At 44.0% G+C, this 22,868-nt stretch overlaps 1 protein-coding gene across 6 annotated transcripts in view; it reads left to right on the forward strand.

Annotated features, from left to right (window-relative positions):
- The first annotated feature begins 3,704 nt into the window (after positions 1-3,704).
- STUM (stum, mechanosensory transduction mediator homolog) overlaps positions 3,705-22,868 on the forward strand; it is a 46,727-nt gene continuing 27,563 nt past the window's right edge. For 4 of the 6 annotated variants that reach the window (XM_042051631.1, XM_042051630.1, XM_042051634.1 and 1 more), the window contains exon 1: positions 3,705-3,957. In XM_042051631.1, coding sequence (XP_041907565.1) covers positions 3,768-3,957 — 190 coding nt within the window. In that variant the 5' untranslated portion in view covers positions 3,705-3,767. The remainder of the gene's footprint in view (positions 3,958-22,868) is intronic. The other 2 variants (XM_042051628.1, XM_042051632.1) reach the window with 2 other exon arrangements.

Raw genomic sequence — 22,868 nt, forward strand, 5'->3', positions numbered from 1 at the left:
GTTAGGAGAACGCTGTACTGCCTGAGCCAGACTCTGCTTCCAGTCACAGCGTGTGGAGCCGTGCTGGATTTACACTGGTGTTCTGGAGTGCAGACTGCAGGGCTCCTCCTGTCCCTCAGGGATTGTTAGTGAGCAGCAGCTCTGCTTGGCTCCTTATTGTCTTGTTAATAACACTTCTAAGGATTTGTGTTTGCATCTATTTTTGTATCTCTTAACATACTTGTAAGATACTCAAAACTGCTTTGGAAAGAACCCAAGCTCAGGAGTAGGGTGTATTTAAAACAGGTGAACCCCTGGTTGCTGTAGACATGTCATTGGTATTCATTCAGTTTTCAGGAGGTTTTTTCCCCCCTTTCCAAAGTCAGAGGCAGACTGTGGTGTGCCCAGTCCTCAGAGCACTGTAACAGAGAAGCACCATCCCTTCCTTTTGCAGGATCTCTAATTCTCCACTGAACAACTTGTTCTCCATAAGAACAACTCAAATACTAGGACAAGAAGGGAAAGAAGAAAAGGTCATTCTACAGCCACAGGGTAAACTAATACAACTAGCAGATCTTAATTCCCTTTGGCCTGACAACACTTCCCTCACCCTTTAGTGTGCAACTTAAAATGTCCATACCTGCAAAACATTTGAAATACGGCTTATTTAGTCTCTGTGGAAAACAAAGGGAAAAACTCCCATCATAAAATCTCCTATGACAGCTCCTTGAAAGTCAGCTAGCGACCATAACAAATCCCTTCTCCTGCTCTCAGCTAGAATATTAGCCTCCTCTGTTTGGTGGCCACAAGCCACACGTTGGAGTCCCTCAGGCCTGATGGATATGAAGCTCTTGGGACACTGATCAAAGCCCCAGCATCTACTTCCCCCAGCAACACCCACATGAGTGTAACTCACCACAAAGCCTTTGCAATGAGGCCACCACCATCAATCAGAAGGTCCAGCTTAAGCCTTTTCAGCACTGAGACAAGGCTATTTCACACACAGGTTCTCTGTTCACACCTGCTTATCAAGGAACAGACAGCTACAGGTACTCTTTGCAAGACCAGAGGAAGTCAGAGGCCAGACTCCTCTGGTTTTAAGGGCTACAAGAGTGTGGAAGGCCCAGCCATCTGCAGGAGGTCCTTGTTGCCACCTGGGCCAGCACCACCTACCCTTTCACCAGACACCCAGGAGATGAAGGTATCTCAGCTTCTTTTGTGCCTGCCCTTGACACAGCAGCATTAGTTGTCTTCAGCTTTACAGTGCATCTTGCAGCACTTCTCCAGAGAGAAGTCTGGAGGAGGATGTGTCCCCAGCCCTGTGTGTCAATATACTGGTGCTACACTGTTGTGCCAGGGGAGTTCCGTGGTCTGAAACACCACTTTGAATTTAGGCTGGGTTTGTTTGTTGCTGTTTTTGAAACATTTTTTGTCTCAACTGCAGAAAAATAATATTTTATATACATATATATAAGTTCTGTGAGCTGTTTTCATGCTGAGAAGCAAAATGAACATTTTAAAAGATCAAATCTGAAGAAATCTGAGTATTCTTAGTACACCCAAATATCACTGCTTTTTATAAACAATAACCTTATTTTCATTAAAAAAAAAATAAATTCAGCCCTGAGCCACATTTCCTTGCTAAGGTCCCAGCACACCTTTCCATGGATCCCTGCCTTTCCTGGTTTAAGCTCTCCAGCACAGCCTCCTGTCTCCTCAGCCAGAGTGAAGCACGCAGCACGAGATGCTTTGCATGGCTGTCACGCACCACTCGGGGAGCGAGGAGCAGCCTCAGCAGAGTAATGTTGCCACCAATTTGCTTATTTAAAAAAGCTTGGAAATGTCACCACTTGTTACACGCTGGTATCCTTAATATACTCGGGAAACAGTCATAACTCCTGCCTGAGGCGCCCGAGAACTTCCACGAGCACCAGCAGAGCAAAATTAATGATGCAGCTCAGTCTAGGAGTGGCGGCATTTTAATAGTGGGTAGAGGAAGCCTTACATAGTGCCAGCTACTCTTGGAGAAGTAAATGAATTAACTCACATCTGTCACACACTTTGAGATATTCCAAGGAAATGTTCCATAAAAGCCGACTTGTTATTAAGTATTGCTGACAAAATATTGTTTTCATTAATCTTCGTCTTTGATTTTCTGTTTGGGCTACTCTCACAATGGCCTTTTGCTTGCTTTTACTGTTGGTGATGCGGGCTCACCCACACACCATTTCCAGAACCTATAGAGAATTATGTCACTGCAAGTTATTGATTGTGTTCCAACTTGGATTCTGCTTTGTACAGGCTCTAATTAATCCATACTCATGCCATAAGGATGGCTCATCTGACTGTGGTTTGATCAACCAGCAGAGAAAGACAGAGTCCCTATCAGTTACATCAGAACCTTCCAAGAGGAAGGTGCATCTCTCCAATGGCTTTGTGTTTAGGCAATATGGGGTCTAGGCTGTCACGAACTATTTTGATAGAAATAAATGTCACCATTAAAAAAACCCAAGAAAAGCCAGATTGGTTAATATGTTTCAGAACCGTGTCTAAACTTTGTGCTTAAACAAAAAAAAAAAGTCCTATGTGCTTAATTTTAAAAAGTCACAAGATTTTTTTGTATGAAATGCACTCAGAAGACAAGCCAAAAGATAAGCAAAGAAAATAAAGAGATAAGAAGATAGCAAAGAAGAAGATAAGCAAAGAAAACCTGCTGTTAAAAAGGAGAGATTTTACATGGGTTGTCATGTTTTTGTGGTTTCAAGCCCAGTAAGTAGAAAAATAAAATACTGTAACCTAGGAAGAAGATTCTGCATGTCTCTCATTTAGCTTACCCAGCTTTTTCGCTGTGCTAATTTGTACTCTAATCAATTAAACTGTTGAATAACGCATTGTCAGGTGGTATTCAAGTGGCATAAATAAAGTAGTTCAAGGTTTCTCTTAAAATCTAAATTCCTAGCAGGAATTCCTCGGCAAAAACACAGCTTCCAAATGCACAATAAGACACAGACTACCGTCTCTCTCATGCAAGGATACGTGTCACACTTACATTTTATATCAGGATTAATGCCTTTAATATTTTCCCCGTTTTCTCTGCTGAATCCCGTCTGCAGTGACAATTATTGTCTTTCTTTTTCTTTTTTTTTTTTTTTACCTAGACACGCTCAAGTTTTGCTCCCATTTCACCCACTGAATTCTGTGCTGAACAATAATCACCAGCCCTACAAAGGCACGTTTCGTCTCTTGGCACCGAGGAATGAATACACATTTCCACACTGTCCTAAGCTGCGTTTAGCTCTCCAGGGACATTTTTTTTCTTTGCCTTCCAATTCTTGTGGCTCTCCTCCCTTTTCCTCCTTACCGCAGGGATTTTCAAACAATTAAACGCGTGTGGGTTTAATTTACACCTTTTCTTACACCTTCTACTTTTAAGGGCGCACGGGGCGCGATCTTCCACCGCTTCTGCGCTCCCTCATATGGAGTTGTCTTTCCCCATTCCAGCGGGGGAACGGGACAGCGCCTTGCCCTGTTTCTCGCCGCCCAGGCGGGACGAGGCGAGGGGCGCACGGCTGCGGGCGCCGGCGGCTCGGGAAGCGCTCCGGGAAGCGGCGCGGCTGCCGAGGGGCTCGGGAATCTGCCGGGATGCAGGCGGGATCCAGCCCCGCGAGGGGGGGGCGGGGGGCGGGGAGGGGTCGGCGCGGGGGGCGCGCAGGCGGGGCCGCGCCTGGCGGCGGGAGCGCGCTCGGCGCCGGGAGCTGCGGTCCCGCCGGGGCACGGCCGCGCCGGCCATGGAGCCCTCGCCCAAAGACGGCGAGAGCGCGGCGGCCGCGGAGCCCAGCCGGGGCGGCACGGCCCCTTCCAGCGGGGTGGTGGTGCAGGTCCGGGAGAAGAAGGGCCCTCTGCGCGCCGCCATCCCCTACATGCCGTTCCCCGTGGCTGTCATCTGCCTCTTCCTCAACACCTTCGTGCCGGGGCTGGGTAAGGATGCTGCGGGAGGGAGGGAGAGAGAAGGCAGCCGGGGCGCGGGGTCCCCCTCCCCACCTGCGGCTGCTTCGCCCCGGCGGGGCCGCCCGGGCTGCCGGACCCCGCCGCGGCGGCAACTTTCCCCGACGGCACCGCGGGGAGGGATGGAGGAAAGGAGGGAGGCAGGAGCCCCTCCGCAAAGTTTCGCGTCGGGGGCCGGGGCAGCGCCCTGCGGGGTCCCCGGGGAGCCGCGGGGCAGCGCCCGCACCCCACCGAGTGGAGCGGGCGAGAGTCGCGTTTCCCTCGCACGGCAGCGGGGACCGGGGCTGGGGCACCGGCCCGAGCCCGCCCCGCCGCTGCGGGGCAGCGCCGGTGCCCGGCGCCGAGGGCAGAGCATCCCCCGCGCCTTCCGACCCCTCCGTTCTCGCCGCGCGGAGATCGTGCGGATTAGAAGCGATTCAGCTGTTCGCGGTCTCGCGAACTGTGATTTTAGTCAGAAGACCAAAGCTCACGGTGACCGCACCACTCGCTAGCTAAGGCGAGCTTTCAGAGCCCACCGTCCCGGGTTTTCTATGGAGACCCCTGGAAAACGTTAGAACCGTTGTCCAGAGAAACTGGGGATCCGCAGTTTCTCAATACAAAGTCTCTACTGAGCTCAGGTAACACATCCTTAAGATGGGCTGCATCCTTTCTATATTTCCTTTTCCTCCTCTTTAATTAGGAATTGCTTACTGTAACAGGAGCCTACAGTTTGAAGACTACAAAAGCCCTGGAACACAAGGCTAAATACCAGTATTCTAGCTGAAAGTAAAGTAACCACCTTAATAGAAAACCAAACAAAATAATCCATAACTCATTAACTCGTGCCTCAAGTCTCTCATAGTCCATTTTTGGCTGCTCTTTCTGCTACTGTGACCACTGTAGAAGCCTTCCTTGTGATACAGGAGTATCCTCCACCTAGCCCTACTTTTAAAGAGCTACTGCCTGCCTTTAATTGCTTCATGTGTTTCAGGTGGCTTAATTCTTTAACAAATTGTAAATTCTTAAAGTTCTGATTAAAGTACTACCTAAGTGTGGGTGGGATAGTGTGTGCAACATGTACAAGCCATTGCTATTCCAGCATGCTCACTCTGAACCTGTGGATGTATTCCTGAGGAAAACTTGCACCTTTTGGAATACCTCTGGGTTTTCCTGTGGAAGGACTGGTATGTGTGCTTCCAGATGCAATGCATTGTGCTCAGATGTGTTGTTCGCACATCCCTTGTGTGCAGCCACCTGAAGAACTTGGAGTGATGAATCAAAGGCAGACTCTGGAGTTGAGTGCTGTCATGGAGTTTTAGGTTTCCTGAGGCTTAGTTTCCCACTTCAGAGAGAGAAGTTCAAAACCAGAGTTTTCAAAGTGATTGTTGTTTTCTGTTGGCATAGAAGACACCACATCTTCACCGTAGATGTACAGGAAAAAAGCCTGACTTACCACACCCTTTTCCTCATCCGAATGATCTGACGCTTCACACTGCGCTGCTTTTCACAGCACGCTAGAAAACCCTCAGTGTTCTCCCTTCATCCTGCTAGGGTAGACCCCCATAAGTCATCCTCATGCGGGAATTGGCTTGAAATGTAGTTCTCTGCCCAGAGTCCTTCTCTGGCTGCTGCTGCTGTGGGTCTGCCAGAGGTAGTCAGTGTTGTGTCTTCCCTCACACGGAAGGTGCCTAAAGAAGGACAGCAGATAGCGCTTCCTTCCTCAAGGTGAGTGTTCAGGGCTCCCAGCCCATGCTGGTTGAAAGCTTGGGAGTTGAATCTGGACTATGCAGCCGTGTTGGTTGTGTAACCACTGACAGGTTGGACCAGCACAAAATGGTTTTAATTCTATTTTGGGGGCTTTTTTTTTACAGGCGGAGATTTTTTTAAAACTTGTTTTCCCTTGGATGCGCTGATTTCAGCAGTACGATCTGGCTGGCTGTACCACTGTTCCTCCTGGTACCCTGCTGCAAAAGTAGCAAAACAAACAAACTACAAATCAAAAGAAATCCTTCCCTTTGGCATCCCCACAGACTGGCAAAATGCAGTGTTGTGGAGATGCATCCCAAGCTCTGTATGCAAAGCATGGCACTTAGTTTGCACATAAATAAGCCATTCTGTTAATGAAGTTGCTAATTTCACATGCATTTTGAGCGAAAACTTACTCTGAGATGATACACCTGACTAGAATACAGCTATTTACAATCTCAGCCACATCCTGTCATATATCACAAAGCCCACACACAAGGGGAAACAGGAGGATCACGAATCTACTGGCAGGAATGTTCAAGGTAAAAAGAGATTTTGTGTCATTGTTGCACTTCAGCCATCTCAATGAGCTGAGCAACACTTGTAAAATAGATAAGATTTGCAGCACTGTGAAGTATTCACATCAAGGATGTGGGCCTGTTCCCCACGAAGTAAATGGCAAAATTCCCATCAGTTCTTGTAGTCCAGATTTATAACATGTTAAAATGATGTTTCACAGGCTTGCTGTATATTTCTGCCTGCTTAGTTGGAGAGTGTGACTGTGTTTAGGTGTTAATGGAAGTCCTCTATTTCTCAGTCCCTAAATTCATCACTCGTCTGTTTTGCATGTAGTTGTCATTCATGTGTAGACTCTGCAGTACAATTGCAAAGAAGGGTCAAAAACCACCAGAGCAGACAAAAAATGGGCAACATTGAATAAATCAAGTTTTCCACTGCTTGGAGACTGGTGCATTTGAGGTTTTCATTAGTGCACCATGCCTCAGAGCAGTGATATCCAAATAGAAATTGCAGTCTGATGCAGGCTACCAAATCCTTGGGCAGACTCTCAGCATCTGAAAGCCTCTACTTTTTTAGTTAAATTGTCTTTGCTGTGGTATGGAAGTCACCTGTGAGGGTGAAATCTGAGAATTTTAAATATCTGGTTTATTTTTCCTTTGTGCTATTTATGTTCTGCAGTAGTACTCTATTTGGACAGGAGAAGTAACACTTTCTTTTTGTTTACAGTCAGTTTATTTTTTTCAGTTGGTTAATTTTCAGGGTTTTATGTAATGACCCAGAACTGCAGGTTTTAAGATGCATTGTAAACTGGGTTTTAACTACTCTTTCAATACATGTTACAAGAGATGTAGTTCATAGGAATTTTTTCATACCCAGGGGATCTGTTAACTTCTGCCTTGCCAAAACTTTAAATTCAGACCAAATGCAGTGTAAAAAATCGTGATTAGCCCATCTACTTGTAATCTGTTTTGCAGAATAGCCTTGAAATTACACATTCCCTCCATTCCCTGTGATAGGCGCAACCACTTGGAAATGTTTTGGATCAGTTTTCCGTGGTCCAGCACAGTCTTTCTCATCTGTGTCTAACAGGGCTGTAGGACTGAGCTTTAGTAAAGGTGTCCCAAGCTCAGGTTCATAAATGGAGGAGATAATAAGAGAGGAAGGTGAGGGAGGAGTCACCGGGTGCTGTGGCAAAAGCCATCATGCCCTCCAGCTCCAGCTCTGCCACAGGCATTGCAACCTCTGGTCTGGCTTTGGGTTTCTGAAGCAGGCTCTGAGGCATCAGGGCCAAATCATGCAGTGATGAGCTCTGGAGAATGGAAGATGATGCTGTCAGCAGAGGTGGAAGTGTATCCAGTTCTCCCGTTCCCGCACGATTGAGCAGTGTGCACCTCCAGCCCTGCAGATGGCAAATGGGAGAAGGGCTGGCCGTGCCCTTTAGCTGGCAGACTGTGTTCTCTTGGAGCTGCCATGTGCCAGTCAGCGTGGGAGAAGTTCTGGCTCCTTGTCATTCCCGGAGCTGATACATGGGAATCTTGCCCTCCTTCCTCTCTGCTCTTCCTTCTCTCGACATCACGTGTGTGGGAGGGGGTAAACGAAGGGGAGGGGGGGGGAACTTGAGGGAAATGTGAGAAGTGAGTGAAATTATCTGAAAGTCGGAGGTATTCTCCGAGATTAATGGCTCCTGTCAGGAAGGGGGTGGACTTTTGGATCACAGCCTGCATTACACATGTACACTATTTTTATGCAGAGAGTAATTGAAACACGTAGCATAAAATTCTGTTAGTGCAGGATAGGAGAGCAGCCACCCATGTGCCACGACATAGCCCGTGGAGGAGTTCAGGAGTGAAAGCCTCTCACGGCAGCTACAGAAAGAAGGGGTGATTCCCAGCCCACTGAACTTTTTTCTTCCGTGGTTCCACAGTGCAGCTCTCCCGTTCCCGGGTGTGTCAGCTCCGTACCATGAGTCTTCTGCCATCTGTTTATTCAGTCTTGATAGAGTTCAAGCACCATACCTTCAGCTGTGTGAATGTGGCTTTAATATTTGGTTTATAGAAGCCAAGCATCTTCTCATTAGAAACCAAGGCTCTCCTGAGCAGAATGAGCTCTCCAAAGAGATGAACAGAAGTACAGAACACAACACTTGAGAAAATTGAAGGGATAAGATCTGCATAAAATTACAAATACTTATTTTATTTTTGTGGTTGGAATGGTAAATAGATGCCTCAAGCAAGCATCCATTGCCTTCATTATTGAAACAAAGAATTTCAAGGAAAAACCACATTTTGTTATCTATGGTAGAACAAACAGTGCAAAAAAGAAATTTGGGCTTTCAGACATCTGTGCATTAAAATCTAAAACTACTTTTGGTATTGATGATCCTTTTAAATATCTTTTTTCTTATACACATGCAATCCAATGAATCTGTGTGATTTACAAGCTCATTTGTGGAAAACAAAGGTTTTCTCCAGTGTTTGTGTGAATTTGTGTTTGTGAACTTTACTGCTGCAGTTTTTTAGCTAACATTGCCTTTCAGCCTGTGATGCTGGTAGTCTGCAGAAACAAGCTGTTTGTCCATGGGACCGTAATTAAACAAAGCAAACCTATTGCCCGTAGACTTCACTCTGTCAGGTTTTGTATTTTCCACTGAAAAGGTCATGAAGTTCTTTATGGTGATTTGTGCTTGTGCTTGTGCAAGGTGGGAAATGAGACCTGCAGTAAAATGTGTGCATCCAGGCTACTGCTCCTTTACTGGTACTGGTGGTATCAGCTGTAGATCATCCTCACAGTGAGGTAAAGTTGGGCACAAGAACAGCTGAATCTCAGGTTTCTGCACCTGCAGGTCTTTGTTCTTTTCAGCAAGTAGAAGACCATTAACTTCCTCTTTTATTTTATTTTCTTTTATTTTTATAACAGAGATTTAAGTGAGAAGTCTAGTTGTATTACATAACTTGCTTGGCTGATGGTATTGAACAGTCATTCCACAATCTTACCACCACTTGGTAGTCTGGAATATTTTTGTGCCGTGAAGAGTCTGGACCACCTAGAATGACAATCAATCTTGGAAAACTCAAAAGAGGTTCACAGATAATTAGTGATCTGAATAAATGCAAAACTATTTCAAGTTTGTAGCTCCTTGGTCCAAATATTTAGTACTCTTTCTGTCCTTTGGTTAGTTTTTGCTCCTAGCTTCTTACAGTTGGTAGAAGTCAGCTGTTGAGCTCTGCTTGCATTTTAAATGACTTTTTGGTTCATTTCGCTGTCAAGCTGTGCACTAACCCAGCGCTGCAGCCTTTGAATTGCTGTCAGTGCCAGACCAGCTAAAATGCAAACAAGTTTCTCTGCCTCCCTCATGCCTTCTGTTTCCACCAAAATAGAAGACAAAAGAAATGGCCAGGGACGTTTTCGTTCAGTGGTTTTTGCTCACTGCTGTTGTTGGAGCAGCTCTGTGGAGATATTCATTACTTAATGAACACATAAGGAGACAGGGTTTGCTCAGCATCTTGTAATCTTGTTTGTTATTTAATGCAGTTTGGATAGATGTACTTGAAGATTAAGAGTGAAGGTGGGAGCAGGCAGCAGAAAAGAGCTGCTAAATGGCCAAGTAAACCAGCTGAATTTTAAGGTGGCTAGAGAGATGTTCCAGATGAAGGGTGTGACGTGGAGAGAAACAGAATCAAGTCCAGAAGGAGAAAAGTACATTTGCAGAGATTCAGCAAAGGAGAAAAGGAGTGAAAGGATTTGAAGGTAAAAGTAACTTGGATGAGGAGAGTGCTTTTGACAGGTGAATTTTTCCTAGTCTGGATAGCAGGAAGGAAGTGAATTTTCTCCTGCTCTGAATCAATGGGTGTTGGAGAGATTTAGAAAGCCTGATAAAGCACCATTGCCTGCAGCAGCTCGCTGCCATTTAATCTCTCCACTATGAAAAGAACTTTGAGAGTTTCTGTAGCTGTTCAGGATCATAAAGGGAGGAGCAGGAAGCTGAAACCAGGTTCCTCAGGCTCCTGTGTGCAGGACCCTGAACACAAACACACCCGCAGTTGGCAGTGGCTGGCACAAAGGTGAATTTTAGAATCTGTACCCAGTTTTGAATTTTGTGGAGAAACAAGTGATTGGATGGTAAAGGGATTCTCAAATAGTCCTAAGGTTTGTAAAAGAGACTGGAGTTTGCAATTATTTATGAAAACTTATATTCAGAGGTAACCTGGAAAAGAGAAAATGAAGAGAGCTTTCTTGTCTTGTTTTCAATAAGAAGTCAATCCGACAGATGACATTCTTTCTCCTGTCTTCGGACTTGTCTTCATTGTAGAACTTTACAACTTCCAAGTGACACAGTTGCAGCACCATGGTGGATGCCTACAGACTTGGTTGTAGCACTGTGCAAAGACGCTGGTGGAAGGCAAAGCAGAATGGACTGTTCCGTTTGGAAGGGACCTACAACTCCCACCTTGTTGCGGTGACCCAGCCCACTGCGGGGCTGGGGCAGCATGATGCCAGTCAATCCCAGCCCATCCCCTGGATGCAGTTTCCCGAAGGGGCAGGCTCAGACGGTGGGTTGATGGGTGGCTCAGAAGCCAAAGCTGCACCCCCCGGGCGGTGCCCGGGTCCAAGCCGCCTCCCCCGGTTCGGGAAAATTCCCAGTTCCTCGGTTGTTCGCTGGTTCTCTGTTATAACTCCCGCCTCTCGCTTTCCCCCCAGTGGTTCCTGTTAAATTGTATCCCCCCCTGGCTTGTAACTCATTGGTTGTTTTCCCCTTTCCCCGCAGTTTTCAAATTCTCTATAACACTGAGGACAAGCCTCGGTGGAGCATCCCATCACATTCCATCCCTTCCGAGCTCGTTTGGTTGCGAAACTTCTCACAATAAACCTGTTAGGAGCCAGACCCGAACAGCCTCTCTCTTCCTTTGTCTCTGAGCTAAGGTGAGCCGATCCCATCAGCTCCTGCCATGTTCCCTGTGCAGAGAAGCCAGCTAGCCAGCCCAGCCAGCAGCCCTTTTCCTGATGCTGAAGTCGCTTCAGCGACGCACAGAAGAACACAGCTGGACTCGCTCTGACCTGGGGCACCCCGAGTTGGTGCCTCGAGCACAAGAACTGCGTTACCATCTTGTCCAGCTGCCTGCCCAATTCAGGGCTGACTAAGTTAAAGCATATTATTAAGGCCTCTGTCCAAATGGCTTTTAATCACTGACAGGCTTAGGGCCCAGCCTCACAGGAGAAATAAAAGTTTGTGTCATTGACCTTGCTTTAGAGATTGCAGGAGTGTGAAACCTGAATTTCCTTGGTTCTGCTGAAGATAAGGAGGTTGTTCGTTAAGGGAAGAAGTTAATCCCTCTTCCCCTTCCTAGGGTTTGTGAGCATTTATGTTATCTGTGGAGGCCTAAAATGAAAATACTCTAAGAACTTGAGAAAAAAAATCACATGCCATTCTATCTAGTTATATTTCACTTGTTGATTTCTCGTGTTATAAACTTAGGTTTCATTCTGTGTAGAGTCAAGGAAAAAATAAGTGGACAGAACTCAAATATGATTTAAAATACTCATTTCCACAGTTTGTTGTCTCTCCATATTACCACTTAGAAGCTGCTCCCAACCCTTCTTCCTTCAGCAATGTAGGCCTTGTAATACAGTTCAGACTCAGTGTTTCCATTCCAAAGGAGTTACAAATCAAACAATTTCTCTCTAACTACTTGACAGCATCTCAAAAGGCCTAGCAATGCAACCCCAACTCACACAATATTTGGTGTTTCCTTAGAACCTTATCCCCTGAGGCTCTTGATTAGATGAGAACTTTGCTTTCTGGAAAAAAAAAAAATGTAACTCTTACGGCTGTGGAGCAGGATTTGAAGATAATGATCCTGTCTCAAAAGAAAAAAAAAAAAAAAGGAGGCCGTGGGAAGAAAGAATGAATTGCCTTTTTCTTTTTTTTTTTAAAATTCTCAGTTTTGGAGAATCTGAGTGATGATTTTTCAGCACTGAAGGATGGCAAAATTGTACTGAGCTTTTAAATTTAAAGAAGAGGATACATTACTAACTAATTTACAACTCTGCCATATTAGACAAAACCATGGACATCCACGTCTTTCAGCATATGATCATGAAAAAAAGTAAATATAAATGAGGTAGTTGATAGAAACTGATGGGCGATACACTAACTTAAATTAAAAGTCCCCATGTAAACATACCCAGAGGATATGCCTGGAGTGGATCATGGTCAAAACTTGTCAGAGGAAATGGTGAATACAATCAATGTGGAACTCTTGGAAATATAATCATATTCTCTGCAGGAGTTCATCGTGTGCTGCATTTCCAACTTCAGAAATAATGCTGATACAAGGAATTGTGCAGGGGACTAAGGCCATCTTTGGGAACATGAATTTAAATGAGATAGGGCATTATCCAGCCTCTCAGCAGGTTGTTATCTGGGCTGAACTCGCAGTTGGCCACAAGCATTGGTGAATACCCACACAAAACTTAAAAATGCTTTGAGACTGTGGATAATAATTTTGTTTTAGTTAAAACACAAATAAGTTTTTAAAGAATTCAAAAGGGCTAAATGGTCAAATTAATCTTGTGATTGTGTTGGGGAAAAAAATTCAATTGGACCAAACAAGAATGTTGTTTTAAAAATTGTTTGTACGTTTTTACTAAGTGTTAGTGGTAATAAGCATTTGAAGAACTGAGATTTACTGTTGACTAATAGATTATAATGAGCCATTGTTACAAGTTCGCTATGTTAAAAAGTTCAGGAATTTCACAAAGTATGAATCATGATGTTTTTGTGAAAATATTTCACCTGAAATAAGCTAAATGATGACATTAGTATGATACTGTCCAGCTGAAATAGTTTTCCTGGTTTAAGTGTAAAATACGTATTTATTTGCATGCATATCTATTACATATGCCACTATGGTGAAGTGAGATCATGGCATTAAAGGAAAGCCTTCTGTAGGTAGAAAACCATTTGTTGTATCTGTTTAAGAGCATTTATAAAAGAATGGATTTTATATTTCATAAATTGGCTTTGTTAATTTGCTATTTTAAAAATACTTGCAAGACCTCTTCTGTTGCCATGACAATTTGATTTCCATAAACATGATATTTTGGATGTGACTATCCAACATTGTATTTGCTATGCTGTGTGGGGAACAGAGATGGTAACTTGGCCCCACAGAAATCACAATGCAGAGTGGTCCATAGAGTCAGACCTCTCACTGATAGTGGTCAGGACAAGTTCATTATAGTAAGAAAAAATAAGTTATATATATTTATATTCCCTGTAAATTAGATTTTTTTCATGTCTTCTTGTGAACACTGTTTTGGAGTGAGGAGACTTCAAGTTTCCACTGAAAATCGGTTCCAAGAATGTGGAGACTCAATTCTGGCTAAAAGTACAGCTGGACCTTTCTGGATCTACACACACAAAGCAGCTGTGAGGACACACAACTCTCATTGCCCTGCAACACACTCTGGAATTGCTGTCTTAGTGAGAGGGGTTCACAAAGGATTTAGGATGGTGAGAAAGGAATGGTCAAAAATTGAGACATTTGTGAGGTGTAGCCAGAGGAAAATCCCTCCCTGGCTGAGGGATCAGCCTGGTTCCCCATACTTTCCTTCTGTCTTTTTGAAATGATTGAGACAAAGCAGACTCGTTTCCAAGTTGATTTGCACCAGACTAGTTACTGAGTAATCCACTGAAAGACTTGGAACATTTTCTCCAATGTAGTTAGACAATTTGATGAGTGTGGATTCTCTGGATTGGGCCATTAAATTACCTCTCTTGATCTGTTTAATTGTGAAAGCATTGCCAAATCTTCCTGTGTGTTGTCCAAAGCTGATGATGCAGTTTTTGCTGCCTGTATTTCTGCTTGAGCTCTGCATCCAACAAACTGATCAATGCCAGGGAAGGTTTAGCAAGGTTTTGACAAAACAAGAACTAAACTTCTTAAAAAACAATATTTTAGACTCAGCATCACGGGATTTTTTTTTTCCTCCTACTGAAATTTCATTGTGGCTGCAGAGAGCTGGTGGGATGGTTTCTTGTCTCATGTAAAAGAGAGAAAAGAGCACAGGGACTACAATCATTGTCAGTTAAAAGTATAAAAACAGTCTCTTGTTTTCCTCTTTTAAAAGTCAGAATGTAATTTTATACATTGACTTGCATGTGAGTACTTATTTCACTTGGTCCCCCACACATCCCACAGAAACAATGTGGAAATGGATTCTCCTGACTCCCTGAGGTGATCTAACTTGGTTCTTGTTTTCTTGGTCAGCTGTACATGGGGAGCTGATTCTTGTGCCTGGAGAGCCAACCCCTTACATTACATCCCGTATTGCCCCAAAAAATCTGTGTGTTTTTACACCCACCCTGCAGAGGTGTGGACAGCTGCACACGTGCAGAGCAGAGCTTGAACCAAGCCATGGGTGTAGAGAGCAGAATGGGGGGGACTCTGGGTTCAGGCAGTCCATGGCACCAGCCCATCCTGACCCAGATAATGCCTTTGCACAATGGTGCCAATGAGCAAATGCTCATTTGCATCAGAGCTAAGCCTCAGTATTTCCACTTTGGATGGTAAATTCAAGGCAGTGCAGTTAAAAGTAGGATCTGTCTCCTTGTGCTGTGTGCAGCTGACACTTAGAAGAAGCCTGTGGTGGAGCTGGGAATGGAGTTTAGAACAAGCATTAGTTCCTGGAAACCACTCTTGCTCAGCAATTACGCAGGGAATCCTTCTCTTACTGAGGCTGTGATGATTAGAAGTTGTACTGACACAAAGAATAAAAGCTTTTTCTTCTGTGTATTAACTAAAACATGGTATTTTTGGTACAATACATGTGTGTCTGTGTTCTGGTCTGACATCAACGCTTTCAATCCACCAGATGTTCTTTTGGTGTTCATTTACTCTCTGTGCCAAGGCAGAACTGCACAGAGAGGGTGTCCCCTTTCCAGTTGCTCTGTAGATTCCAGGTCACACTGCTTGGAACACCAACCCATCATATGAACCAGTGCAAAACAGGTACAAAAGGTTCCTGTTGCAAGCCCAACTCGCTTATTAGAGCTGAGAATCCACAACTTACAGAGCAATGTGGTGTTGAGCCTCTAGAGCTATTTTGTCTCACCCCTGCTCACCTCTTTTGTTTCTAGTAACATTGAGCTGGCCCCTTGAGTTTACTCCTGTATTATTTTTGTAAAGAAGAGTTGCAGAGCTGAGCTCTTTACCCTTTAAACCAGGGAAGACTCTTCCCAAGTTGCAGTACCAAGCTGGACACTCACTGAGAATTGTATGCCTCAAATCAGCCAGCAGCCAAAGCTAAAAATCTAGTTTATGCTGCATCATAAAACTTAATCTGCTTTCTCCCTTACGAATGTGGGCTTGTTTTAAATATTTATGACGCTTCATCACACACTAGTAAATGTTCTGCGGTACATTTTGTAAAAGGAACGATACCTAAATGACATGATAACTTACTCCAGTGACTGTGATTTAAATCTTTCCTGAGAAGTTCACTATTTACTGTTGTGAGAAGTGCCAAGTAGGTAGTCAAGCAGTATTTTCATAGAATCATAGCATCATTTAGGCTGAAAAAGATCTTTAAGATCATTGAGTCCAATCATTAACCCATCACAGCCACCCCTAAACAGCGTCCCTAAGTGCCACATACACGTCATTATTATTTCAGTAGCTCTGCGAGGTGCAGACTACACTCAAGTCCTGTTATGATCCGGAAGGGGATGTTATGATATGAAGGAGGAGTTATGTCACACACTTATGGCTGTCTGTAATCTGAGTGGAGAATTCAGGGGAAATATCCAGATTGTCCAGGAAGTTGGTGGCAAAAGTGGCAAGAGAATCTACACAGACTTCTTGCAAAATTCAGTGCCTCAAATAATGCAGCCACACTTTAGTTTCTATTAATCTCTTCCAGGAAAGCTAATGAACTACCTCCATCCCTTTTGGACTTTGTGTTCATTGAGAGGAGAGGTGTTGTCTGTGCCATGCATTAATGAAAACGCAGTAAATAGGTAGGATGGACAGAGCAGTTTTTAGTTTGGATGTGCTGGTTGCTCCCTCACATGTTTCTATGATCTGCTTTATGCCTGTGAGAGCCCCAAACTATCTTGCACACACACGAGGGGCTTCAGCATTAACTTTGTAACTTTTAGTTCGTGTATGGCAAAAAAGAAAACCCACACCAAAACCCAAAGCCAGACAAGCACAGGTACAGCTCAGGCTTGCCATTTGCAAGAGCACTGATTTATCCTGTGCTTTGTAGTTCAGTATTAACCAATATTTGCAGTAAGTAGGCTTCGTATTCCTTCTTGTTTGCACCACAACTGTGTGAAAAATGGGGCATTACTGTGACCTCTAAGTAATCAAATTATAAAATATATTATTTCTGCAACTATGTAGGTGACCACAGCACTGTACAGACAATGGAAAAAGTCCTTTCCCAGAAGACTGTGATAGAAATGTAACCTCAAGAGTCAGATCCAAGTTAAAAGAAGTCATAATAAAAACACACAATACAGTGCAATGAAAAGAAAAACATTTCCTGGAGCTGTATGTTTAAAGGCAGAGTTTTAAAGGCACAGTTGGGACTTGTTTCTTAGCAACAGGGCTCATCTGAGCCCTGCAAACACTGTCATGTTGGAAAAAGATACCCTCCAGAAGAAAAGCAGTATGAAAAGAGCTAGAAACATCAAATTTAGATGTCTTCCTGCTGTTGCAGGAACATTTCATCAGTATTGCAAAGCCTTCAGGCAACAACAAGGTCATTTTGATAAAATGTAATGATCAGAACAAAGAACTCATCTTTACTTCTGATGCCTTGAGAGGCCTCCTAGAAACAGAAACTAGACAGGAGTAAGGGAATAAAGGTAGGTATTTATTTGAAAGGCCTTCAAAGGTACCCCCTGGGGAGCCAGAGGCTACTGCCAAGATAGACCCCAAGATGGACAACAGGTCACGAGTTCTTCACACCTTTATAGGTTTGGTTCATTTGCATAGCAGGGTTAATTCTCCAATTAATGCTTCAGTTAATGATGTAATCCCCCCCTTTAGAGGCTTTTTGGTTTATACTTTTTGGGCCTAGGATGGTCTGAGTGTCCTTGGAGAGCAGGCCCAGAGAGGCTTTGTTATGTCTACCTAGCATGAGAGAGCAGAAATTAACAGGCTACAAGAAACTTCAGAGTTACACACTAAGCAGTACAGGATTTGAAAAATATAAAAGTTAAAACCTAAGGCATCACTTCTCTTTACCAACAGGGATGAGCTGTAAAAGCATTCTTTAAAAACAGGTGCATTGGTATTACCATAAACCACAGTTTAGGTCCTGCCATCCTCCTGTATCCATAGTAACAGGGCTGCATTCTACACCGAGGGCACAGGAGTCCTGCAGAACAAAGTCCTTGCTCTGTTGTGCCCCACACTGGCAGTACCAGAAGTTTCAGAGGAAGATCTGTAATGAACAAGAGTTAAATCCTACTGGCCTGTAGGAAGAGCTCCTCCTAAAGGAGTTGATTAGCTGGCTGATACACCAAAGCAGGAGAATTTTAATTGGTATTATTTAATCAAAATAGCTTAATGGCAAATGTTTTTATTGGGCATATTGGATGGGGTTCATGTAACCTGTGCACCTGAGCTGGTTGCCTTTATAGTGTGTGGGGAGGAATAAGGTACTCCCAGCATGTGACTCATCTCTTTAAATTAGGTTAAGTGAATCACACCCTCTGGGGGCCTCCGTCTCTTTTTGGTTTTTATTTTTTTTTTTGCCTCCGAAGGGTAAGTGGCTTAGATCAAGACACGTCCCTTGCAGATACCTGAAGTTAGGTCAGATGAAAGCTACCCATTATCTGGTTTGCAAAATAAGCAATTTGCTTCAATAGTTTCAAAATACATCAGGCATTGCCCACACATCTTTCTGGATCTCATCTCGTCCTTACAAGAACTGAAGTAGTTCTGACCTCCGTGCTGTCTCCTAATGCATACACACCTGCTGTGTCCCATGGAATCCCTGCATTTTTGAAGCTCAGACCTCCTCTCTTTCTTGTGAGTGCTCAACATAAAACCCTGTAATTTCTATAATTTCCATCATTAGAGTGCAGCTCTTTGGTAGCTCTTTTCCAAAGCTATCAGTGTGATACTGAGTTTTTGTAGCAAGGTTTGGGCAGCCGAGCACTGCAGGGAGGGAGGGAGGGGGACACATCTGTGAGAGTATCGCAGAGAGACGTGCATGGAGAGCCCATGCTGGAACTGGTACTCCTGGCAGGAACTGCAGCTTGTGGAGAGCTCATGCTAGGGCACATTTATCCCAAAGGACTGCAGCCTGTGGAAAAATCAGCACTAGAACAGGTGAAAGCATCGAGAGGAAGGAGTGGCAGAGGGGAACTCCTATGAACCGACCACAAATCAATCCCCTGTCACTCCCCGTTTGTCCTGCACTGCTCAGAGTGGGGCAGAGGAAGAGGAATCAGGAATGAGTGAAATTGAACCTGGGGGTGGAGGGAAAATTAAGGGGCAAGGGTCATGTTTTGTTTCTCACTCTCCAAACCTATTTTAATTGGCAATAAATTGATTTTCCCCAAGTCCAGTCTGTTTCACCTTTGACAATAATTGGTAGGTGATTTTGCTGTTCTTGATCTTGACCCACAAACTTTTAAAATCTTATTTTTCCTCTCTGCCCTTTGGATGGGAAGGGGAGTGAGAGAGTGGCTGGGTGGGTGCCTGGCAGCCAGCCATGGGCAGCTCACCACAGCACATCACCAGTTTCTGTCCTGCTCATCCGTAGCATCCCTCCTTAGCCCAGCCTGAAAGTCCAGAGGGCTTTGCTGACTGTGGAACACCTTGAGCACGTGTTCTCTCAGCACTGCTCATGGTGATATTTAGATCCCTTCCTTGAGGGGTGTGCTGGATGTCCGCAATGTTTCTTTCCTTTATGCATTATCTAAGGGGTAGAAAATATGAGAGAGGTCCTTGCATGCTCCTTATCAGTAGCATTGAGAGCTGCTGTGTTTACCAGTGGGGCTGACAGGTGGGAACTGGCTACTGCCTCTCCTCACTTCACCCCAGCCAGCCAGGATGGTGTCTGGCAGTAATCTCTGGTTGTGACTGATGTAGAAAGGTTTCCTGTCTCACTCTTCTGACTCTTGGGACATTGACATCTCCATCAGAGACGTGATTGTAGCAATTCTACAAACAGTATCTGTCCCTTGATCTTGGCTGGAGATGACAGCACCTCACATCAAGAAAAAGCAGAGAAAACCACCTGCTAAAAACTCAGTGCAAAGCCGTGGTTAAAGCCAAGTTTAAGTTTAGGGGAGCTCTGGAAAGACTTTGCACTGAACCTGCTGTGACATAGATACATGTTCCCTTCTTCTGACTCTGATACAGGTTTATAACCTACACTAGGAAGAGATTAATTGCCTGGCCACTGTTCCTCTTCAGCCTATTAAATTCTAATGTAGCTGCACAGAATAAACACTTGATAGGACGCTACTGGATCAGCTCTGCTTTCCTCAAGTTATAAAAATCCTCATAAAATATCATTAGCATTGCTTAAACAGGAAGAAATATAAATTATGACAGCATGGGAAAGACATTTCAGATGAACATTCCTTAATATCCTGTGAGATACTTATTTTCTGGTCCATACTTGTAATCCTAATCTGTATATTCCACTATAGGCAAAACCCATGGAGGGCAGCAAGGCTTAACTAGGAAAGCCAGAATTTGAGCAACCTGATAGCTCTTTCACCATGGCCTGAGGCATGATTTAGCCTGGAATTCCTTGATTTCAGTGGGAATTTGGTGCCTAAGTGTTTTCAAAGGTCCATGCTCTGGTTTCTCTGCCTTCCTTCTATCATTCTTCAACAGAAGGAAGAGAACACTGCCATGTGTAATTACACAGACGTACACAGGGGTATCATTAGCACTTATGAGATGCTAAAATAGAACTAGATGAAGTGCTGCTCTTGGTCAGTGTGGACATTAGGACAGAAGAGACAGTATGTTTAAAACAGAGTAAGTAGAAAAATAGACGCAGTTGCTTGCATATGTTAAAAAATTTTTGAAGGATTATAAATAGTTTAGGGCCAGACGTTTGAGAAGGGTAAGAATTATGTTTGTGTTCTCTCCCTGCTGAGCAGTTTGGCTCAGCTGTTAATTTTCACTAACTGGAAAATAAAAAGCACTTTTCTGATAGACTTGTATTGCCTTAATCCCAGATCTAGAAATGAGGTGTTCCACATGGATCCCATGGATGGTCAGACTGTGCCTGCCTTGTCTGATTTGTCACTTGTCTGGCAATGACGAGACTGAACTTTCCCACATCACCAGACAGGTTCTGCTTTGTGCAGACAGCCAGTGTGTCAGCAAATGCACCAGCACCTTCTCCAGATACTCCTTTCTTCCTCAAGGTATTCTGAGATTCAGGGAATTTCCTACCCCATGAGTGGTAATTGCACCCCTGTATTGTCATAGTCTTTGACTGACCTTTCTTCTGTGTGTGTTTTGCTCAGTATTAGCTCAATGAGTACTGAGAGGAATTAATCACAATTTTCACTCCATCCAATCCTCTTCCCACCCCGAATCTGGTCTTGCTTTCTGTCAGATAAAACAGTTGAGAAGAGTACAGAGAAAATTGCAAAAGTAAATACAAAGATTTCTAAAAAGTCCTGGGGCTACCTCTAGTTCTTTCAGGTGACACAGTAGGAGCTGCCAGGGGAGCACTGCAGCCTTGAGCTCCCTGTGCTTAGTGACCCTTCATGAGTCACACATTTAGGCTGGTTTGTTCCACCTACACCCCAGGCCCATCCATGACTCCGATTTTGCCCAGTCACAAGCACCCAGTGCTTTTACTGTGTGCTGAAACTCCTTTTCTACATGAGGAGCATTTTCTGGGTGAGAACTAAAGTGGTCTGCACAACCCTTAGGAACTTCTCATTCAGGAGTTCACCCTGTGCATTTTGAACTTAAACTTCCCTTCTCCCCTGCTGTCCTGTGAACCAACTTGTAGCTTTTCCCTACAAGGAGCTGCTGTAGGACAGTGGTTCCATTTTTAGTGCACAGTGTAATCATTAAGGATGTGAGATCCTACAGTAAACCCTTCTGCTTAGAGTATTGCACTGCCTTAATTCCTTCCCTGTGTCTGAGATAGAGAGGCGTGGTTTGCTGTGGATGACTCTGATGTCCCAGAGGGGTGGTGGTGCTGTTCCAATCCGTCTCCAAGAGAAGGAGTAAGATGCAGCTGCTCTGTGATGTGGTCTTAGTGCATCAATGTCTTTGGATTTTGCATGGAACAGACATTTTTCTCTGCAAAATACTAACTGTAAAATTTAAGATAACTTTTCGTGAGTGCATCTGGGTAAACAAATGCTCCTTTGAATGACAATAACAGGCTTCTGCTATCAGATTGTTCTGTGTAGCATGGCTAAAAATAAATGCTTATTTATTTTCATTGCAGGCACAATAAAAGATGGCAGAATAGCTCTAATGTGTTGGATTGCTGCTTTTGTACAGTACTGTACTAGAAATCTCATTTTGTAAAATGTGAGGGAAGGAAAAGTGCTACATTTTTAATCACTAAAATTAAAAGAAAAATGAATTATTTTAGCTAGAAACGTGGGGTAATTTAATGCTTAAGTGTAGGAAGTTATAACGACTCTAGAAATACACTTCAGACACCTGTAGGGATTAGCATAGACGAGTAAGGAATTCCTAAGTAGGAGGAGAACATTGAGGTGTGTAGCAGCACATCAATGTCCGTGCTTACAGAGCACACAGGAGAGCCCCTGTTTTGAGGAGGGGTGTGAGAAGGAGCACTTTTACTGAATTTTGGGCAGGAGAAAGTATTGCTGCCGGTCTTTTTGGTAGTCAGAGCTGCAGGCACCTACGTGTGCAAGAAAAGCATCTGACCTATTGATTAGTCTTAAATAAATAAAAAACAAAATGACACAACAATGGGTTAACTGATGAAGCCTTTATAGATTCCTAATATGGATTTTAACTACAGAAATAAATTGTTACAGCGAGTTACCTTGTGTCACACAGGATCTAGAAAAAATTCGAGGTTCAGATTCAAGGTAGGGGGTTTGTGTTGCAAGATGTCTGTAAATGAAAACAGTAACAGGTTTTCACCAGCTCTGAAAGCAAAGTCTTAGAGGGAAAAGCATTTGAAGTGGCATGTGAAAGGGAACTCTGGCTAGAGAGTAGGTGAATATAAGAAAGGAAAAAACATTTGACTTTATGAGAGAGAGAAAAAAGAAATAGTAGTTGGAGCGACCTGAGTGCATGGGAAAAGGAGAGGGAGGAATTGAATATATTATCCTCCTTTTCTATTTACTTGCAAGCCAGATTGATGGAGAGGTGGTTGGTGGTGTCATCATTAAGAACCATTCACTGTGCAAAGAAATGGAGTTTGATTTTGCCATCCTCATTAAGAGGAGAGGATGTCCAAGCAGAGAAACCAGAAAGAGTGGGCAGGATGTGGGAGAAGTGTCCTAAAGAGATGCAGGAGTGGAGTCACTGACATAGAAATGGAGATGGCACACGAAGGCTTGAGTGCAGGTGAAGTTTAAAGAGGGCATGGTATGGAGGGAGCAGAAAACGGGGGGAAGGGAGTTGCAGAGGCTGAGTCAGCGCCTCTGT

Source organism: Corvus kubaryi, unplaced genomic scaffold, assembly GCF_017639235.1.
Source record: "Corvus kubaryi isolate FWS band 111438036 unplaced genomic scaffold, C.kubaryi_AGA036_p1.0 76, whole genome shotgun sequence".
Lineage (NCBI taxonomy): Eukaryota > Metazoa > Chordata > Aves > Passeriformes > Corvidae > Corvus > Corvus kubaryi.